Source organism: Zootoca vivipara, chromosome 6 (genome assembly GCF_965207765.1).
Source record: "Zootoca vivipara chromosome 6, rZooViv2.hap1.1, whole genome shotgun sequence".
Taxonomy (NCBI): domain Eukaryota; kingdom Metazoa; phylum Chordata; class Lepidosauria; order Squamata; family Lacertidae; genus Zootoca; species Zootoca vivipara.
Window position 1 is genome coordinate 10,053,628 of NC_142589.1, and position 22,111 is coordinate 10,075,738.

A 22,111-nucleotide genomic window follows, 5' to 3' on the forward strand; every position below is an offset into this window, starting at 1 on the left:
TCAATAAACCATTTACATTCTTTTGTAAAACTTTTTTTGTTATCTTGATGTCTTATTGAGCAGAAACTATTCCGACATCCTTTGTTGTTCCCTTATGCTTCTGGGTAGCAGATACAGGTGTGGTTAAAATAATAAGAATTACAATGTTTATATATTTATCACATTCTCCGCCCTCCGAGTATGAAGGGATGGGGGGAAATTATCAAGGGGCTTCGAAACTCCTGCCTCCAGATCGCTGGAGGGTCACTCTAACTCCTCTCATTACATATATCTATGGAGGCAGAAGGCCTAGGAGCTGCTCTCTATGGTCCCGGAAGCTCTATGGTCCCGCGGTGCCCGATGGGATAGCGAGGGCCTCCTTTCCTCTCTTGACCCCCCCCCCTCAATTCTCCCCGGTCTGTCATGGCGGCGTCCTGGTTTCTGGGGCCTTTGCTGTCACTCCGGCTGTTTCTCCTGCTCTCGCCTCACCCAGCGGGCGCCGTTTACGAGGACCAAGTGGGCAAGTTTGACTGGTGGGTGGCAGGCCGAACTGACCTCACCTGCGGAACTCACCGCCACAGGAAATGCTGATATGAGGGAGGGAGGTTTCTAATATAAGCTGATGGAGGGAAAGAGAACCCCTGGTCAGTCACTGCTAGTTCAAACCCACATAACTGATTGATTGATTGATTGATTGCAGACCCTCCGTTCTTTGATGTTGTCTAATGTTAATATGGGAAAGATTGAGGGCACAAGGAGAAGGGGACGACAGAGGACGAGATGGTTGGACAGTGTTCTCGAAGCTACGAACATAAGTCTGACCAAACTGTGGGAGGCAGTGGAAGACAGGAGTGCCTGGCGTGCTCTGGTCCATGGGGTCACAAAGAGTCGGACACGACTAAACGACTAAACAACAGCAACAATGTTAATATTTTATAATATGTGACACCCCTTTGTGTTTCTAATAGGAGACAGCAATATGTGGGAAAGCTTAAGTTTGCCTCCTTGGAAGCTTCGCAGGGCTCCAGGAAGCTCATTGTGGCCACCGAGAAGAATGTGATGGCTGCTCTGAACTCTAGGACAGGAGAAATCTGTGAGTATCTCTTATACAGTGGGCACTGCAGGGCCTGTTTATACCTATTGCTGTGGTGACGCGCTGGTAACCTCTGCATGAGGAGTAGGGGCTTGAGTGGATGTGCAACTCGGACTAAGGCAACTTCGCATTTACCACTCTATTCTGCCTTGGCCAGACCACATCTGGAACACAGTGTCCAGTTCTGGGCACCACAATTCAGGAAGGATATTGACAAGCTGGATCGTGTGCAGAGGAGAGTGACCAAGATGATCAAGGGTCTGGAAACCAAGCCTTATGAGGAATGGTTGAAGGACCTGGGAATGTTTAGCCTGGGAAAGACATAGCTGCCAAGTTATCCCTTTTTTTAAGGGATTTTCCCTTATGCTGAATAGGCTTCCTCGCGAGAAAAGGGAAAACTTGGCAGCTATGGAAAGAGGAGACTGAGAGGGGATACGATAGCCATCTTCAAATATCTAAACCTCCAAGTCCTACCCTCCAGAGTAGATGGAAGAGGGAACATGCTTGTTTTCCCCTGCTCTGGAGGGTAGAACTCAAACCAATGGCTTCAAGTTACAAGAAAGGGGATTCTGACTAAACGTCAGGAGGAACTTTCAGACAGTAAGAGCTGTTTGACTGGGGAACGGATTCCCTTGGGAGGTTGTGGGCTCTACTTCCTTGGAGGTTTTTAAGCAGAGGTTGGATGGCCATCTGTCAGGGATTCTTGAGCTGTGATTCCTGCATTGCAAAGGGTTGGACTACATGGCTCTTGGGTCCTATCAAACTGCAATTCTGGGAGGAATGGGTGCTATTAGACAAAATGGCCCAACCATTGAAATGTAGCTTCCTCTGTTCATCGGACTCCTGTTTCTTTTGAAGTGTGGCGCCATGTGGACAAAGGAACTCCTGAAGGAGCGATAGATGCAATGCTGATCCATGGACAAGGTAAATGAAGCATTTGTATTCTAGCTGAGTTATTAGGTCTGTAGTGCTGGCCATAATATTTCTTAACAATCTCACCTCCCCACAAATTCTGGTTCTTTGAGTGTTCCCATTTTACAGAAAGGAAGACTGAGAGTTGAGAGACAAAACTATGAGCCCAGCAAGTCCTTGGCTGTTTTACAATAGGGGCAGGGAGCCGCATTCCCTACTGAGTCAAATGTGGGCGGAGCAACAAGTGTGAATTTTACCTTAGCACAGTCGTCTGCTTTCTACACACACACTCATATGCCTCTCTTTATCCTTTGACTGGCCATGCAAGAACCATTGTATGAGTCCAAGGACATATTGCAGTCATATAAAAACCCTCAAGGAGGGTGCTGAGCTGGTCCAGGAGATGGTGTGTCCTGGGGAGAGTCCTGTCTTCCTCGTCCCGTTCTATAGAGTTGAACACAAATGGATGAGACGGAGTGGCTGCAGGCCTTGCTTGTCCCAAAACAAAATGAGGAAAGTCAGGTGCAGATCCACCACCCCTTTATTATGAAGGAGGGATATGCTTCTTCTGAGCTCTGTTTGTGGGTATTTATAATATACCGGCTGTTTTCACCACCCCATCATATAGATGCCATCACTGTCTCCAACGGTGGCCGCCTCCTGCGCTCCTGGGAGACCAACATCGGGGGCTTGAACTGGGAGATATCGATGGATGCTGGCAGGTGAGAATTTTGGGTGGGTGGGTGGAATGTTGGGGAACTCGTTTGCAACCTTTTGGGGGTAATGGCAGATTTTTAAACACCATATATAGGGTCCTGTTGACCATGTTCTTCCTCTGCATTGTGAGTGTAGACAGAGGTTGATTATCCCACAATTAGGAACTCTTTCCGTGGAAAATCTGTAGATGTTGTGTTCTTTTGCTTGAGGGATGCTTCTTCCTATTTTATTGAAAGGGTTGCATAAAGCTTTCTGACTTCAGTGTAAATCAGGTGTAGTATTTTGTCGGTTCCTTGTGGGGGGGGGAGTACATTTATAGACACCTGCACTGGTTGCCAATTTGCTACCAGACCAAGTTCAAGTTGTTACTTTTAGTAAATAAAGCCCTGAGCGACTTGGAACCAGTTTGCTTGTGAGATCACCTTACCTTAACCCATACAAGACCACTTGACCGCTCCAATCTACGGAACTGGCACTTTTGCAGGTGCCACATAATACTTGTTCCACATTTTTTAGAAATTGCTCTTTTAGTGTGTGGCAGCACCCACACTTCGGAACTCCTTGCTGAATGACATCAGGCAAACACCTTCACTCTTCTCTTTCTGGGGCCTGCTAAAAAACACTCTTGTTTAGGCTGGCCTATCCAGGCACATAGAATGCTGGTGCCTGTTTTTAAACTGGCTTTTAATTCATTGTTGGTTTTAATTATTTTGGAATGGTTTCCATAGCTGTTTTTAATTGGCTTCCCCGCCCCCCCCCTAATTCTATTCTTTTGTTCTTTTCATAAACTACTTCAAGGTTTGTTTCTGCAGTCAGGCATCGTATCAGTTTTGTGAAATAAAATGAATCTCATCCTTTGGTCGTAATTGTTTTAGCTAATTGTATGTTTTTAATTCTGCAGTGACTGTAATAAACCATTTGTGTGTTCCTCTGTTAAAGTTTTCAGATGGCTAGTTTGGTGGGACTTCAGGACATGGTGAAACACGTGGCCGTCTTGAAGAAAAGTGTGCTCTCTCTTCACTACCTCTCCAACGGCCATCAGAAGTGGTTAGAGCATTTGCCAGAAAGGTAGGAGGTGATCGTGGGCTGTGCTCGTCTCTCATTCAGGGAGGGGCTGTAGCTCAGTGGTAGAACACCTGCTCTGCATGCAGAATGGTCCCAGGTTCAATCCATCTCCTGGAAGGGTTGGGAAAGTAGCTCTGCCACCCCCCCCCCAAATAAATACATTCCCACACAGGCAGAAAAACATTAGGTAATTGTCTTCATAGGAGGCAATTGGGGTCTACAAATGGGGTGTTGCATGCTGCTTATTCAGGATTTAGTTTCCTCAAGGACCTTTAGGTTCTTCTTATACACATTGGAATGGATCAGTTGAACGAGAACAAGTGGAACATGAAAACACAGGGGAAGGGCCGTAGCTGTTGACAGAGCACCTGCTTTGCATGCAGAAGGTCCCAGATTCATCTCCTGGTAGGCCTGGGAATGTCCTCCACCTGAAACACTGGAGAGCTGCTGCTGGTCAGTGTAGGCAATGCTAGCTAGCCAGACCAGTGGTTTTGACTTGCTGTAAGACCCTTTCCTATGTATTCCAGTTGCTCCATTCTGTTCCACCTCCTCCACCCCCCTCTCACAGTTTTCTGTTTTATCCGCCTTCTAATCAGCTAATGTCAACTTTCCATGCTCACAGTCCTCTTTGGTCTGATCTTGGTGCTCTCTTCTCCTCAACTGAAGTCCGCCCCCTGTTTTTGGTACTTCTACAAACCTTTGGGTGCCCCCCAGATCTGGTGATGTGCAAATGGCACTGTTTTGCTTGTGGAAGTAACATCACCAGCAGCCTGATCATTGGATATGAGTCATCCTTCCATGTAAATCTGAAGACATTTGTTACTGATGGTTGCACCTCCATGTTCAGGGGCAGCCTACCACTGATTACTAGGTTCTGGGCGTAAACAAGAGGCAGCTGGTCTTGTCGTGCTTCCTCGGGGCTGCTTTGCTGGTAGGCTGGAAGGTGACCACGTAAATCCTGGAGCGAGCCTCGAGCTTCCGAGCTCTCCTTTCCCCGTCCCCCAAAGACTTCTTGTGACAGCCGGCTGACTTAATCAACTTCTGATATTCCTTGCTAGTGAGGTTGTCCAGTATCAGCTGGTGTACTCCCACGGGACGGGGTCGGTGCATGTAGTTGGAGTCAGTCCTCAAAGCCACTTCAACATCGTAACCTTCAGCGTTGAGGATGGAGAGATCACAAGACAGGTAAGACAAGGTCTGGCCTCAGAATGGAATTTCTGTTTCCTTGCGAAGAGCTGGGTTTTTGCATACTTTTTTTTCCAGGAGGGAGGATGGCATCTAGAAAATTTGCAGATTTAAGACTGTGATTCTGTGTGTGCTTACTTGAGGGTGAACTTGACTGACCCCAGTGAGACTTATTCCTGAGTAGCACTGCAATGTTTAATCAATTGGGGTAAAGGTAAAGGGACCCCTGACCATTAGGTCCAGTCGTGACCGACTCTGGGGTTGTGCGCTCATCTTGCGTTATTGGCCGAGGGAGCCGGCGTACAGCTTCCAGGTCATGTGGCCAGCATGACAAAGCCACTTCTGGTGAACCAGAGCAGCGCACAGAAACGCCATTTACCTTCCCGCTGTAGCGGTACCTATTTATCTACTCGCACTTTTGACGTGCTTTTGAACTGCTAGGTTGGCAGAAGCTGGGACCGAGCAACGGGAGCTCACCCTGTTGCGGGGATTCAAACTGCCGACCTTCTGATCGGCAAGCCCTAGGCTCTGGTTTAACCCACAGCACCACCTGCATCCCCAATCAATTGGGTTAGTAAACTGTAACTGTGCACTCCAGAGGTGATTGGACTCCCAGCTTCCATCAACCCAGCCAGCACAGTTAGTGGTCAGGGATGACAAGGGTTGTAGTCTCAACAACATCCAGAGGAGCCACAGGCTCTACATCCCTGCATTAAAAGAAAGCAGAGGTAGCTGGGGACAGTAAACGCAAGGGATGGAGGGAGCTAGCTGAGGGGCAACGAAAGCAAGAATTCAAGGAAGGACAAGGAACCTGCGGCCATCCATCTGCCAATTGGTCTCCGCCCCAAACAGCATGACTGAGGGATTATGGGAGCTGTAGTCCAGCATCATCTCAAGGGCACTGTGTTGGCTACTGCTGAATTATCACAAAACCTTTTGGTTGACTAAAAAGGAAAAACAACAACAGATGCCCTTGATAAATCAGGCAGCATATTTTATCAATATTTATTTACACTCTTAATGAAAATGTCTGCTGTGTGTGGTGGAGCTGCTGTGGGGGATGCGAATCCAGTTTCTCAACACTTTTTTCCTTCTGCAGGTCAGGGTGGCAGCCCCCTGGTCAAGGACTCTGAGTGGAGCTTGTGGCATGGTCGGAGAGGGAGTCCTCTTGTGCGCCGACTCCGCCACTCACTCACTCTATGCCTTGTCCCTGGATTCTGGGGAAGAGATGAAGCAACTTCCATTGCAGGTGAGGGGTCTAGGAAGCAGGCTGATACCTTTGGATGGGTTTGGCTTTCAACTTGCCGTATCTGAAGGGTTACTAGCTATGGCAGCTATGTTCTCCTTCCCCTGTTGGAGGCAGTGTGCCTCTGAATGCCAGTTAATAATCATAATACCTTTGATTTATTAATTGCCTTCTAAACTTCACTCTCAAGGCAATTGACATACATGATACAGTGGAACCTCGGCTCCCGAACACCTTGGGAGCTGAACGTTCTGCCTCCCGAATGATCGAAAACCGGAAGTGATCGTTCCGGTTTTCAAACGTTCTTTGGAAGCCGAACACCCAGTGCTGGATGACCACTGCGAGAACAGGATGCTGTCTTAGATGAGTATTTGACCTGATCTAGCTTCAGGGCCAATGCTTTTACATTAAAGGATGTAGTGATGGCTGTCAGATAAGATTAGACAAATTCCCCTGTTGCAGGCCATATGCCTCTGAATCCCAGTTGCTGGGAATTGCTCATGGCAGAGTGCTGTTGTGCCCATATCCCAGTTGCTAGTTTCCCATTGAGGCAACTGGTGGGTAACTGAGAACAGGATGCTGGACCAGATGGTCCAGTGCTCTGATCCAATGTTCTTGCATAGTAATGGTCACCAATGTGGATTACACAAATCAATGGGGAATAGGGCTATCAGTGGCTATATTCTATCTCCACTGCCGGAGGCAAACAGGGAGAGTTGTTGTTGCCCTCTGGTCCTGCTTCAGATTCCCAGAGGCATCCTTTGGTTGGCCGCTGGATGCTACAGGGCTCTCCTCCTCCTCTTAGTCCCACGTCTGCCTGACTTGCCTCCTCCTCTTCCCTCCTCCACAGTCCCTTGGTCTGGAGTTTGCCAGCGGCTTCCGGCCTCGTTTGCTTTCCTCTCAGCCCAATCCCGCCAGTGCTTCCCGTGCCCAGTTCTTCCTGCAGCTGTCTCCAAGCCACTTTGCGCTGCTCCAGTATCGGAATGGCGTGCTGAGCCTCCTCCGGGATTTTCCACAGGTAAAAGGAAATGGTGCTCTATTATTATTATTTTTTAAAAGGGGAAATGAAGATGAGAAGCTATTGCTGCAGTGCCAACACCTTGATGTTTTACCTGTTAAAAGCCAGACCCCTTGAAGAATGTTACCAACTCTCTGCAGGTGTACATTGAGAAAGGGCTGTAGCACAGTGTGTGTGATCTCTCCATAGATCAGGAATGAGGAACCTGTCGTCCTCCAGAGATTGTTGGACTCCAACTCCCATCAGCCAAGATGATTGGCCATGCTGGCAGGTGGGATGGTGGGAGTTGTAGTCCAGCACGTTCTGGAGGACCACAAGCTTCACGTCCCTACATTAAAAGGCAGAGCTGTGATGGCAGTAACCCACCTGTAAACGTAAGTGATGGCCTAGTTAGTGGGTGGGGAACCTGTGGCGACCTAGAGGATGTTGGACTACAACTCCCATCAGGCCCAGGCAGCATGGCCGATGGCCAGGGATGGTGGGGCCCAGGAATGCCTGGAAGGTAACAGATTTCTGCATCTCTGCTGTAGAAGGCTCCAGGACACCTGTTTTAAAAAGATCAGGGGCAGTCAGTTTGAGAAGTTCTCCCACTTAACTACACCCCATCTGCTTTGCATGCAGAAGGTCCCAGGCTCAATCTCTGACATCTCCAAGTAGGTCTGGGAATGTCCTGCTTTCTAAAACCATGGAGGACCACTGCCAGCTAGTGCAGACAATACTGAACTAGATGGACCAGTAGGTCTGACTCGGTATAAGGCAGCTTCCTTATGTTATCGAAATCCTTCTCTGCTTGATACCTTGGGAACTCTGTCTCTCTAAGAAGAAGATACTGAGCAGGGTGAGCTGGTGATATGACTCGGTGCAGGATCTTTCGGTAGGCAGCTGGTCCTCCTGTAGTCAGATGTGGTGCTGTTCAAGCTCAGGTTTATCACCTAAGCTCCTAGGCCAGGGTCACCCAAGGGAACTTTGATCTAAGTGCACCTCTCACCCCACCAAGCACAGTGTTTCTTCCAGGAGCATTTTCCTTATTCATTTTCTCTCACTGCTGCGTTTCTCAGGCTGGCCTCGTGACCTTCGCAACCACCAATGAGAAAACGGTAGCCGCGGTCCTCACCTGCAAGGCCGAAGTGGTAAGTTTGAGGGTGGCATGTTGGGTGAAATCAGAAGCTTGGCTTGTCCCTGAAATGCCCTCGACTTCCTCAGGATCATGCTGGCTTTTGTTGCTCCAGTGTGATTACTTGTCAGCATTCAGGCAATCGTCTCTCTGCTTTTAATAAGCTGAGATACAAACATTTTGGCAACTTCCCTTCTCTTTCGCTGTGAACCAGCAAACAAATGGGGATGTCTTTAATTTAACTTACCCATTTTCTATGAATCAGGTAACTATAGTTAATAGCTCTGAGATGAGCCAGGAGATGAAGTCAACTGCAAACCATGGTTTAGTGTCCTGGCTTGTTACAGAAGCTGTTAACCATAATTTCTCAGATTGCAGGAAACAGGAAAGGCAGCAGGACTACAGCCCTGGGCAGCACAAGCATGCTTACTTGGGCTGATGGGTACTGTAGTCTGAAACATCTGGAGGGCACCAAGTTCGGGAAGGCTGAACTATAGCTGACAGCTTCGTAGTTGGTTTGCTGGCTTCTGTGAAAGGAGGCAGCTAGACTTGTTTTATATCTTGGTTTGATCAGACATTCTTACTACCCGAGATTCTCCCACTGTGTGTCTTCAGAAGCCTTATGGTAGACTTCTTTTGTGTTAAAGAATAAAATTGCAGAAGGCAATTGCCCACTGTCTGAAATTAGGTCTTCTTGTGAGCAAAAATACTGGTGAGTGCAAAGAAGGCATTATTGCTTTGCTTTTTAAATAACAACAAATTAAGTAGTAGCTTAAATGGATACTTTTTATAGTGGCGTCAAATGCTCAGAGTGCTGCATGTGGATTATTTTGTGATCCATACAACAACCATGTAAAGTAGGCCTGCATTATCATCCCCCTTACATGGCAGGTGATAATGCGTCTGACACTTGGAAGGATGTGAACACCCAGGCGCCAGAGCTAAGGTTGTGCAGCAGCTGAGAGGCTGAGCTATGGCTCGCAAAGCCCCCAGTTCAAATCTTGCCTGCCATGAACTCACCACTCACCTCTGACCTCATGTCAGCTCACAATCTATGGCTTGAGAGAGGCCACCAAATCAGCCTGTCACACCATGATTTGTCCTGACTGTGGTTTGTTGGTACGTCTGCATTCACCAACCATTGACAAGCTACAGTGATGACTGTCCTTTTGCCTTAATGACCATGGAGACAGGAGTGAACTTCTGAAGCTGATGGGAAATGGAAGCAGGCGGCACTTCCTGTCCTAAGTTTGGAAGCTCAGAATAATGGTCTTGATTCACAACTGTAGTTAGCAAAAACCATGATTTCAGGTGTAACAGGAAACCTTGGCCTTATGTTATGACCATGGGCCTTAGGTCTGCACACTTTCCCCTCTCCTTTACCATCTGAAAGAAGAGGAAATTGAAAACTTCTGCTTTGATTTTAGAACCAAGGGCAGTTCGCCGTTGTAGTAGTAGTAGTAGTAATAATAATAATAATAATTTATTTATACCCCGCCCATCTGGCTGGGTTTCCCCAGCCACTCTCGGTGGCTCCCAACCGAATATTAAAACACAATACAGCATTAAACATTAAAAACTTCCCTAAACAGGGCTGTCTTCAGATGTCTTTTGAAAATAAGAAAGTTGCTTATTGTCTTGACATCTGTTGGGAGGGTGTTCCACAGGGCAGCCGCCACTACCAAGAAGGCCCTCTGCCTGGTTCCCTGTAACCTCACTTCTCGCAGTGAGGGAACCGCCCGAAGGCCCTTGGCACTGGACCTTAGTGTCCAGGCTGAATGGTGGGGGTGGAGACGCTCCTTCAGGTATACAGGACCAAGGCCGTTGTACACCAATGCAAGGAACTGTAGTTAGTTCTAACTGTGGTGAGTTAGAACAAATCGGGATCAAGCCATGCTTCAATACCTTTGTTTAAAAAAGCAACTTAGCTGAGTTAGAACAAACCACAGTTTCCTGAGTTTGTGCACTATGGGGAGCTATTAACAATTATAAAAGCAATTTTTTCAATCTTTCCTTGTGTGCAAAGAAGGAGCAAGGAGGGTGAGAGCATGACTCTTTGATTCATGCAGGCTCGTTCTTGAGACAGGAAACCATGGTTTTCCATTATGTCTGAACCAGGTTTATCTTGCATTTGAAGTGTGTGGTTTAAAGTGCTAGGGTTTAAATGTATTTCGTGCACCCCACCCCACCGCAGTCTTCACTCCTTGGGTCGGGTAGCTACTCTGTTGCTCGTGGTGACACTGCATGCATGACGGTGGCCTTGATATTAAATCCTACCCCCCCTTTCTTTTAATTTCTTCTGAATGACACTTAAGGAATCCTTATCCTGCCACAACCAGTCCTACGTAATTAACCTGTACCTGGCTGAAACTGGGCAGAGGCTGCTGGATACTGTTATCAGCTTCACCTTGGAGAAAACTTCTACGAGGCCAGAACAGGTATGGGGAGTGGTCTTGGGGAGAGAGCGGGAGCAGAGGGGCCTTGGTGGGTGTCTGAATTTTCTGTGCTGTCCATGGGCATCACAATGGGCAAAACTATATATTATTTTAATCACAAATTATATTGGGGGTGCAGCTCAGAGCAGACCCATTGAAATTAATGGACCCAAGTTCTCAGTTCTCCTCATAGTAGACTTGCTGAAATTATGACCCACTTGATCCCATTAATTTTGACAGGTCTGCACTTAAGTAATGTACATAAACTTTAATTAGTTTATGTTTAAGTAAACAATTCTACTAGTCCAGTCGCGCTTCCGGACATAAAGCTTCCTTCTCAGCAGAGTGTATGCAATGGATTGAAGGTTAGGAGAGTCAGCAAGAGTTGTAAATTCAGGAACTCTGGAGCACGTTGAAACGCAAAAGACTTTATTTACAGAAAAACATAGCCTGGAGATAAGGCAGACATCCTTCATCTCTGGGCATGAAAGCTTAAACAAAACTTTGCCTCAGCGCACAAGCTTGAGGCATGATTTCTACTACAAACTGCAACCAAGAGAAAACCGCTACCAAGAGAGAGAGCACATGGAAGGAACTGACTATTTATACAGATTGTCTATCATTCCCAGATGATCCATGATGCTCAGCTGCTCAGTGTTCAGAGCGTCTAGTACAACTTAACCCTTTAATACCAACAAGTAAAACTTGGTTGGATACAATCCAAGTTTCCCCTCCAAAATAAAGTTAATATGAACAACAGACCTACCCACACCAAGAATCTTAGCAGTCTTTTCAGAAGGCTGTAAGTTGCTTCCTTAAATTGGTTGGACATCTTGCTAATCCTGCAAGCTGATGATCCACCTGCCCACCCCTTTCCCCCTTTTCTTTCAGCTTTACATTCAGGTGTTTCTGAAGAAAGACGACTCTGTGGGCTACCGAGCCCTGGTGCAGACGGCGGATCACATGCTCTCCTTCCTTCAGCAACCAGGTGACCTTTCTGCTGTGTTGCACAGTTCATTTATTGCATTTATTCCCCACCTTTTTCTCCACAGAGCTCAAGGGGGCATATGCAGTTTTCCCTCTCTCATTTAATCCCTGTGGGGTAGGTTAGGCTGAGAGGCAGGGGTGAGCTTCATGGCCCAGTCTCCTAGCTTGCTAGTCTGACATTCTAACCACTACCCCACACTCCAAGCTTTACCTTTCTGGTAACTGGACGACAGAGAGCTGGCTTTGCCAATGGCCTAAGAAGGAGAATTAGAAGCCCTGGCTGTCTTTCCAAGCAAGTGTTTCTAGGACTGCAGTCTAAGAGTTGCATCTGCCTCAGAGTAGACCTGTTGAAACGAATGGAGCTAAGTAAGATTCAAGGGGTCCGCTAACACTGGGTACAGCCCCCCCCATCTTTCCTTTTACAACCGTCCGTGCATCTCTTGTTTTTTTCCTCCGCAGGGAAAGTTTTGTGGAGCAGAGAAGAGTCTTTGGCTGAAGTGGTCAGCTTGCAGATGGTGGATCTGCCCCTGACAGGAGCACAGGCAGAGCTGGAGGGTGAATTTGGGAAGAAAGCAGGTAAAGCCACAGTTGGTGTTTCTTTCCCTTTCCCAGTCCCGAGGAAACTCAACAAGTCCTCCCAGTCAGCAAGGCTGCCAGGTAGTGTTGCTCAGGTAGATGAAAATGTATTATTTCCCCTTCCCCCTAAGGTCCCAGGGCAGGTAACAACAACTAAAACACAACATTAAGGGGCAGTTTTTAAAAAGATAAAATTACAAAAACAAGGTGGGTCCTAAAAATATTCATCTCATGTGTCAAAAGCCGGGGGTGGGGTGGGATGTAAAGAGGTGCATCTTCAGCATTCTCCAAAAGCTGTGTTATGACGGGGCCGAAATCATCTCTGCAGGGAAGGTCCCACACTTAGTTATTACTTCTCTGATACTGCGGCTTTTGTTCTTACTCCAGTGAGTACATTTCAAATATTTTCTGCTTTGTCTTTTTGCTGTCATGGAACCAGCAATTCAAGGTAATTCTCCAGTTGTCTTTTTCACTAGCTTTTCTTGAAAATCTTGTTTTGGAAAGGGTAGAGAGAGAGAGATAAATCTGTGTCAATCTATGGGGCTCTATCTGTCTTCCATGAGCTTCCTTGGTCCTGTTGAATTGTGCTTGCTGTCTGGACCACATGTCTCCACAAACATGCTCTCCTGCTCGCCAGCCGTGAGGAACTCTGTCCCCTGTCCAAGATGAGGGATTTCGCACAGGCTTCAAGCTTTCTTTATTAGAGAGGCTCAGAAATGTCAGCCAAGTTAAGTATATGAGAATGCAAGAGCAATGCTGAATTGGTGCAGTGGCTCATCTGGTCATGCAACAGGCTCTTCTCTCTATTTTAACCTCTGCTTAATTGTTGGTTGTGACATGTTCTCTCTCTCTCCCTTTCCAGATGGTCTGCTGGGCATGTTCCTGAAGCGCCTGTCCTCTCAGCTCATCCTCCTCCAGGCCTGGACTGCTCACCTTTGGAAGATGTTTTACGATGCCCGCAAGCCCCGCAGCCAGATCAAGAACGAAGTCAACATTGACAACTTGGCCCGGGATGAGTTTAACCTGCAGAAGATGATTGTAGTGGTCACAGCTTCTGGAAAGGTGAGAAGTGTGCTTGTGAGCCAGGAACTTAAGTTATATAAGAGAGCTCTGCTAGATCAAGGGTCAAGATTTATGTGTAGTTCAGTGGCAGAGCGCCTGCTTTGTAGGACTGGGAATGTCCCCTGCCTCTGGAAACTTGGAGAATTGTTGCCAGCTAGTGTCAACAGAACTGTCCTAGGTGGACCCAAGGTTCTGACTTTGGTATAAGGCAGTTTCCCATATTCCTATGTGTCCCACTATTGTCAACCAGATGCCATGGTGGGAAACCCACAAACAAGGCATGAAGGCAATGGCCTCTGGCGTTAAGAGGCGGTAGACTGCCACTGAACATGGAGGTTGTACTCCTGACTCTTGTGACTAATGAGAACATTAGGAAGAATCTCACTGGACCAGCTCAAAGGCAGCCACCCTCTGCCACCACACACTATATTTAAATCATAGAATTGTAGAGGGACCCAAAGGTTCATCTAGTCTAATCCCTTACAATTTGTTGTTTAGTCATTTAGTCCAGCCATAGGCAACCTTGGCTCTCCAGATGTTTTGGAACTGCAACTCCTATGATCCCTGACCACTGGCCCTGTTAGCTAGAGATCATGGGAGTTGTAGTTCAAAAACATCTGGAGAGCCAAGGTTGCCTATGCCTGGTTTAGTCGTTTCCGACTCTTCGTGACCCCATGGACCAGAGCACACCAGGCACTCCTGTCTTCCACTGCCTCCCGCAGTTTGGTCAGACTCATGTTGGTAGCTTTGAGAACACTGTCCAACCATCTCGTCCTCTGTCGTCCCCTTCTCCTCGTGCCCTCCATCTTTCCCAACATCAGGGTCTTTTCCAGGGAGTCTACTCTTCTCATGTGGTGGCCAAAGTATTGGAGCCTCAGCTTTAGGATCTGTCCTTCCAGTGAGCACTCAGGGCTGATTTCCTTCAGAATGGATAGGTTTGATCTTCTTGCAGTCCATGGGACTCTCAAGAGTCTCCTCCAGCACCATAATTCAAAAGCATCAATTCTTTGGTGATCAGCCTTCTTTATGCAGATCACAACATGCTGTTGTGCCCGCTTGTTGTTGTGCCATCAAGCCTCTCTGCTATATGAACCCGTGCAGCTTGACCATTTTGTGGTCTTTGTGTTCTCTGTCCAGCTCTTTGGAATCGAAAGCAGCTCTGGGACCATCCTGTGGAAGCAGTACCTCCAGGATGTGCGGCCAGGCTCATCCTTCAAGCTGATGGTCCAGAGGACAACTGCCCACTTCCCCCACCCTCCTCAGTGCACCCTCCTGGTCAAGGACAAGGTCAGGACCCACATCTGTGATGGCCAGTTTGGACTTAGGAGATATTGCAGGGGGAAAGTTCGTCTGTGGGTAGCTAGCAAGGCCTGAGTTTGAAAACTGAATTGAAAATTGAAAATAGAATTGCCGGTATCATAATACCAGTATACAAAGCTGTAGTGCAACTGCATTTGGAATACTGTGTACAGTTCTGGTTGCCTCACCTCAAAAAGGATATTGCACAGTAGATAGAGACATTTTTATCCCTCATATCACTGGAACTTGTGGACATCCAATGGTGCTGATTGTGCGAAGGTTCGGGAGAGAGAAATGAAAGTTTTCTTCACATAGCACAGAGTTAAAGTATGGAACTTGTTCCCACAGGAGGCAGTGATGGCCAGCAACCTAGATGGCTTTAAAAGAGGATTAGAGAAATTCAAGGAGGAGGAGAGGGCTGCCAGTGGCTACTAGCCACAATGGCCATGCTCTGCAGCCAGGAGGCAACAATGCTTCTGAATATTGGTTGCTGGAAAGCCACAGGAGGGAAGAGGGATCTTATGCTCAGATCCTGATTGTTGCTTTGAGGCCACTGTGAGAACAGGTTGCTGGACTAGATGGGCCATTGACCTGGTCCAGCAGGCTCTTCTTACTTTCTTATTAGTTTCCTGCCCCCGTGCCTCTTCTTCTCCCAGGAGACCGGCAAGAGCTCCCTCTACGTCTTCAACCCCATCTTTGGGAGGTGGAGCCAGGTGGCCCCTCCAGTGCTGAGCCGCCCCATCCTCCAGTCCCTGCTGCTCCCCATCATGGACCAAGATTATGCCAAAGTTCTGCTTCTGATCGACGACGAGTTCAAGGTGCGCTCTGCCTCATCCTTCGGTTATGCGGAAGGCCTCTTGAAAACCCCTCACACTTCTTTGACCCATTCTCCCTTCCTTCCTTCCTTCCTTCCTTCCTTCCTTCCTTCCTTCCTTCCTTCCTTCCTTCCTTCCTTCCTTCCGTCCTTCCAGGTCACAGTGTTCCCAGCGACAAGGAACGTCCTCCGGCAGCTTGAGGAAATTGCTCCAACTGTCTCTTTTTACTTGGCGGACACCGAACAGGGCAAGTTGATGGGACGGAGGCTGCAAAAGGTACTTAGTTCTCATTTCCCCCTTGTTAAGATGGCGTTACATACTCTGTGTGTTGTTGTGAGCCTGTAACTGAGGGGTTTAGTGTCCCCCATACCGCTGATGTGCCCGTCCAGGTTGGCCAATTCAGAAGCGATGTCATCAGTGGGCGTTCTCAGGCTTACCCTGGAAGTGGAAGTTTGAACCAGCCACAGTAAGCATGGAGATAGATGGTAGTTGTAGTTAATCTACTTCCAGAGGGCCAAAGATCCCACACACCTGCTGCAGCGGGATGGGGCTCTGTATGCATTAAGCTTCTTGCGCAGGGAAGTTGTATGCAAGCAAGGAATTGTGCTTTCAGTACATCTCAGATTGGGAGGACGGGACTTTTTAGGAATCGGCTTGACATTTTTTATATCCTGGAGTTCTTGGCCATGTGTTGCAGGACCTGACAACAGAGGAGAGCTGGGAGATCAGCATCCCCCCTGACGTGCAGCGGATTGTGACCATCAAGGGGAAGAGGGCCAACGAACACGTCCATTCCCAGGGCCGGGTGATGGGAGATCGTAGTGTCCTTTACAAGGTAGGAGAGGGCGTGGGAACGTCCAGTGGGTCAGACAGCATCACATGCCTTTGCAGTTCTCATAGGAAGAATAGAAATATGCCTTATGGTGAGCCTGGTCATTATTCTACCTATTTCAATATAGCCTACACTGATTGGCAGCAGCTCTCCAGGGTTTCAGGCAGGATTCTGTCCCAACTCTACTTCAAGATGCTGCCACGGACCGAACCTAGGCCCTTCTGTATGCAAAGCAAATGCTTTAATGCTGAACCTTTGCACTTCCTCGTAAAATAAAGTAAGAGCCTAGTCCTCATGATTCTTGATAAAGGGCTGGTTTAAATAGAAGCATAAGAAATTTTCTTATATCTGGACATATCATTGGGTCCACCTGGCTCAATATTGTCTGATTGGCAGCAGCTTTAATATTGAGCCGTTGCAATTCCCCTTAAAATTAACAAGAGCCTAGTCCTTGTGGTTCTTTAAAAAGGGAGCTGATTGAAACTGAAACATAGGGAACTCTCTTATACCAAATCAGACTGACCAGCTCAGTATTGGTAACACTGACTGGCAGCAGTTCCCCAAGGTTTCAGACAGGAAATTTTCCCAGCTGTACGTCGAGGATTGAACCTGAGACCTGCATGCAAAGTGGGTGCTTGAACACAGAGCCCCAGGGCACTTCCCCTTCTGAGTCGCATTGTTTCATGCTGGGAAGGGAACACACAGGCTAGTAGGGCCTGTTTTGAGGTGTCAGCCTTTGTCTTGTTGCAGTCATTGAACCCGAACCTGCTGGCGGTGGTGACGGAGAGCACGGACACCCACCCGGAGCGCACATTCATCGGGATCCACTTGATTGACAGCGTCACTGGCCGGATCATCCACTCCTCGGTGCAGAAGAAGGCCAAGGGGCCAGTCCACATTGTCCACTCGGAGAACTGGGTGGTGGTAAGCAGTGTCCCCATGCCCCACCCTTTCATGCAGGTGGAATTTGTGAGACCATCATGAAGGAGTTGTGGAAGGAGAAAGGCCTTGCCTTGTGTGCCGTTGCATGGGAGTTTGGGGTTTTAGTTAGGATCAGCAGCAATTAAAATACAATACAGTGGTACCTTGGTTCTCAAACTTAATCCGTTCTGGAAGTCCGTTCCAAAACCAAAGTGTTCCACTTTCCCATAGAAAGTAATGCAAAATGGATTAATCCGTTCCAGACTTTTAAAAACAACCCCTAAAACAGCAATTTAACATGAATTTTGCTATCTAACGAGACCATTGAGCCATAAAATGAAAGCAATAATCAATGTACTGTACTATAAAATAAATAAGACCGTATTGTAGATGATTAAAAAATAAATAAATATTACCTGCACTGGTGATAGTCATTGTTTGGCTGGGAGGCTTTTATCCATTTCCACAGTCACACAATCAATCAGTAGCTGAACTGGGTTCCACACAGTCACAAAAACAAGTTAATTGAAAAAGCCTCAAAACCAAAAACGCAAAATAAATAGCAAAAACAAAAGTGCCAAACTTAATCCATTCCATAAGTCCATTCTGATTGGTGCAGGTGCCCCAGAAACAATAGCCGACAGCTGCATCAGATGTTCGGCTTCCGAAAAATGTTTGAAAACTGCAACACTTACTTCTGGGTTTTTGGCGTTTGAGAACCAAGGTGTTTGAGTACCAAGGCATTTGAGAAACAAGGTACCAATGTATTAAAAGTAGTTTAGATTGATCGTTATTAGTATTTTTTTTATTACATCTGAGCAAGCTTTCCCCTCTCCCACCACAGTACCAGTACTGGAACGCCAAGGCCCGCCGCAACGAATTCACAGTGCTGGAGCTGTACGAGGGGACGGAGCAGTACAACGCTACAGCCTTCAGCTCCCTTGACCGCCCTCTCCTGCCCCAGGTCCTGCAGCAGTCCTACATTTTCCCCTCCGCCATCAGTGCCATGGAGGTCACCATCACCGAACGGGGGATCACCAGCCGCCACTTGCTCAGTTAAGGAGCGGGCCGGGATTTGAGCTTTCTGACCAATTGGGATTTGAGAGTGTGGCCACCTTGAAGCGGGGAGGGAGCAGCCCCTTCCTTTCAGTTTCAGAACATGCAGTGAAAGGCTTTCCCGTCAGCTTCTACCAAAGGCCTAGTGGTCCGGGGTAGTGAGGAATTTGAAGACCCTTTACTATTTCTGCAGCAGCTTCTCTTGTCCCCAGTGTCTAGGATCACTTGAGGAGGCGTGTGGGAAGAACACCAATGAGCTGTTCTCTATGCTCCAAAGTGAAGCATTTAGGAACATGGAACACTTAAGTTGCTTCCGTTTCCAGAGAATGGTGCACAAGTTCTGCTATGTACAATGGGTTTTTAAGGAAAGTACAACTTGGATCACCCCAAAAGGAGATACAGGAGACCTCCACATCATTTGCCCGTGAAAATAGTAAATCTAGCTGAAAGGCAACACATGGATATCTGCACTGATCTTTGCAATGCGTCCCTGACCATAATTACCGTATAATCTTAGAAAATTGTATAATCTAACACTTCTGTTGCTCGGGAGGAAGTGTGGATTTTGTGGCAATTGTTGAAATAACATTTGCCGTGCTGTTTGTTTCATTTGTAACTCTGCAGTTGGACTTCCTTCTGGGGCGATCCTTTCACTCCCCAAGGCTCTGTTGGACCCGCGGCGGCCAGAAATCCCTACAGAGCAAACTAGGTAAGGAAATTGGGGTGGGTGTAACTCCTAGGCCTTTGGAGAAGCATTTGAGTGTGTGCAGCAGATTTTAGAGAGTCAAGCCATCTCGTCCACTATATAAGTAGAAGGACTGTAGGAAACTAGGATTGGCCTCAGGTAGAAACCAGATAGGTCCCATTCTGTTAAGCACTCTTCCTTCTTTCACTTTTTGGTCTTTCTCTTGAAGTCCTTTTTATGCTGTCAGGCTTTTTTAAGGTGTTTAATTCCTATTTTTTTTATTTAGCTAGTCACCTTAATGTTTTTCTGTATCTTAAATGTGGCACACTGCCCTGATATTTTACATTGTGGCAGTACAGAAGTACTTTTATATGAGCAAGCTGCCTTGCCACAAGTCAGACAGCTTGTCAATCGATAGTCCAGTGTGGTCTACTGTGATTGGATGCTGCTCTCAAGCAATTCCTGCAGAAAAGAAAGGTATTTTCCCCATTATCAGGAATGGGGAACCTGTGCCCTCCAGTGAGTGTTGGACTCTGGCTCTCATCAGCCCCAACGAGCAATTACAGCGGTCTGGGATGATGGGAGTTGTAGTCCAGAAATACTTAGAAGGCCTCAACCTCCAATCATCATTATTGGTTCCATAATCCTGTTCTAAACGGACCTTTTATTTATTTATTTTATTTAACAAAATTAAGATACCACTTTATTGTGGTGAAACCTTTAAGCAGCTTACAAAGAAATATTAAAATCATCAATAAAAGGCAGCATGAGAAAGGAGGGGGGCTTTGGGGAGTTTCCTTTATTTTTCATTTGTTTCCCTCTTTCTTTCTTTCTTTCTTTTTTAGTATACTACCTTTCCATATTGTTGTACACAAGGCAATTTACCAGAAAAAACAACAAAATATACAGCATAGATCTCGCATCTTTTAACAATGTGATCCAATATAAATAGGTCACAATAGAAGATATGACTTAAAGTAATATTCAGTAATCCGTTAGAATATAATAATATGCAATAAAATTAACTCTCAAAATATCAGCAAATAATAATTGAACAGAAATTCACTCTCAACAATTTCAGTAAATTATAATCAATAAAAATAACAGTGAAGTTACAATATATAAAATACCACAATATGGGGGGGGGAGCCCCATGGGGCAGTCCAAATGGATCTTGTGGAGAGGTGACTGAGCCTGATGCTTTGATGTCCTGCTCTTGCTTGCCTTTTTCCAGGGAAGAAAACTTGATCCCGTATTCCCCAGACGTGCAGATCCATGCCGAGAGGTTCATCAACTACAACCAGACCATCTCCCGAATGAGAGGCATTTACACGGCCCCGTCAGGCCTTGAGTCTACATGTCTGGTGAGCCCTCACTCTCACGATGCACTTTCTTCTACAAGGTTGTGATGGTCACACAGGGCTTAGATCAAGGACAGGGAACCTCTGTCCTCAGCCTTTTGTCACTTCTATTTTCTTAAATACCCGCAGGTTGTGGCGTACGGCCTGGACATCTACCAGACCCGAGTCTACCCCTCCAAGCAGTTTGACGTCCTGAAGGATGACTATGACTATGTCCTGATCAGCAGCGTCCTTTTCGGGCTGGTCTTTGCCACCATGATCACCAAGAGGCTGGCTCAGGTGAAGCTTCTCAACCGGGCCTGGCGATAACCAGATTTGCAGAAGCAAGCCTGCTGAGGCTGGACAACAAAGACCCTGGTCCACAAGGAGAGGGGGATCTCAGCCACATTGTTGATTAGATAGCTGTTACCCTGATGGAACAAAATCTGTGGGATCCTTTTTTTGTTTGCATCTTGTCTGCTGGAATAGCTAAGCCCAGTTCCTCGTGGGAAATGAGAAACATCAGGAACAAGAATATTCTACGAAACAAAAGACTATAAAGTTTTTCTCTTTTCCTTGGGAACTGGTCCAAAGTGGTCCGGGTGCTTTGTCTTGACTACCTTGTAATGTAACACCTCTGATCCCATCTCTAAAGCACCTTTGCCATAAAAGCCAATCTCCGGGTCTTCAGCCTGCATCATCACATACATTTTACTTGGGAGTAGGAGAGGGAGTCCCCTGCCTTTCTTGCCCCAACAGTTTCTGATCCACCCCTTACCCTCTTTGAAAACCCTTAACTCAAGAAAGCAGTTGAAAAAGACTTGAATTGCAGTAGGGAGAACAGGGCAGAAGGGAGCCAGCCTTCCTCAACCTGTTGCCTTCCAAATGCCTTCCAACTCCAGGTTCCATCAGCCAGCATGGCCCAGTGGTCAGGGATAATGGGAGCTGTAGTTTGAATAACATGTGAGGGAGGGGTGGTGAGATCAAGTTAGGTTAGGGTGGCATAGGGGAATTTTGGAAGTATGCTAATTAAAATGGAGTTGGATACAGATCAGATCAGCTTGATATTTAATAGCTCAGGGAAGGGGCATTGGAGAAGATGTGACTATAATGGTCTAATATTCTGGTTGTTGCACTGATATTTCCCCCCATTTGATCTTGTGTTCCTGCTGCAAAAACACGTAATTGTTTGACTGTTTCCTGTGATGTTTATCTCTTTGCTCTAGGGCTTGCCATTTAAATTACACTGACTGGTGTAATGGTAAATGTGACTGGTAGGCTTTGAAAACATATCCTGCATTGGGGTGAATGGGAGTACTTGAAGCTAGGTTTCCTCCCTTGATAATATAAAATAAAAAACCTTTTAAGTTCTAAGTGAACCTTTTTGCTCTGCATGTTCTTTACCATGGGATGTATCAGATCCATAATGGTAGATCCATAATGGTCATGGCCAACTTGGGTCCAGTAATTTCAGTGGGACTACTCTGAGCAAGATTTAGATACAACCCCATGCGGGTTTTGTTTTTCCTTATGGGGGGACAGGAATGTTGATTTTCTGGTGCTTACTTGTGGCTGAACTACACTTCCCATCAGCCCCAGCTAGCATGGTCAATGACCAGGGATCATAAAATCATAGAATTGTAGAGTTGGAAAGGACCCCAAGGGTCTTCTAGTCCAACCACCTGCAATGTGGGAATCTTCAACTAAAGCATCCAAGACAAATGGCCATCCAAACTCTGCTTAAAAGCCTCCAATGAAGGAGTGTCCACCATCT

General features: G+C 46.8%; 1 protein-coding gene across 2 annotated transcripts; it reads left to right on the forward strand.

Annotated features, from left to right (window-relative positions):
* Positions 1–321: 321 nt before the first annotated feature.
* On the forward strand, positions 322–21,716 carry EMC1 (ER membrane protein complex subunit 1). 2 transcript variants are annotated; one of them, XM_035119873.3, is made up of 22 exons: positions 322–512; positions 948–1,072; positions 1,931–1,996; positions 2,613–2,706; positions 3,641–3,769; positions 4,825–4,951; positions 6,051–6,200; positions 7,048–7,215; positions 8,274–8,345; positions 10,645–10,767; positions 11,656–11,752; positions 12,211–12,327; positions 13,190–13,389; positions 14,527–14,676; positions 15,345–15,506; positions 15,660–15,779; positions 16,201–16,338; positions 17,086–17,259; positions 18,101–18,311; positions 18,937–19,021; positions 20,232–20,361; positions 20,488–21,716. In XM_035119873.3, the coding sequence occupies exons 1-22, from the start codon at positions 403–405 to the stop codon at positions 20,665–20,667; spliced, it is 2,928 nt and encodes a 975-aa protein (XP_034975764.2). In that variant the 5' UTR covers positions 322–402; the 3' UTR covers positions 20,668–21,716. The 2 variants fall into 2 exon arrangements, with proteins under 2 accessions (XP_034975764.2, XP_088527645.1); XM_088671519.1 differs by having other exon boundaries at positions 352–512; positions 15,348–15,506.
* Positions 21,717–22,111: the final 395 nt, after the last annotated feature.

Excerpts from the sequence above, each read along its gene's own strand:
- EMC1 (XM_035119873.3), top strand. The coding sequence starts at position 403 with ATGGCGGCGTCCTGGTTTCTGGGGCCTTTGCTGTCACTCCGGCTGTTT. Across the intron at positions 1,073-1,930 it reads CTCTAGGACAGGAGAAATCT|TGTGGCGCCATGTGGACAAA; the intron begins GTGAGTATCTCT and ends TTTCTTTTGAAG. Across the intron at positions 20,362-20,487 it reads GCCTTGAGTCTACATGTCTG|GTTGTGGCGTACGGCCTGGA; the intron begins GTGAGCCCTCAC and ends AAATACCCGCAG.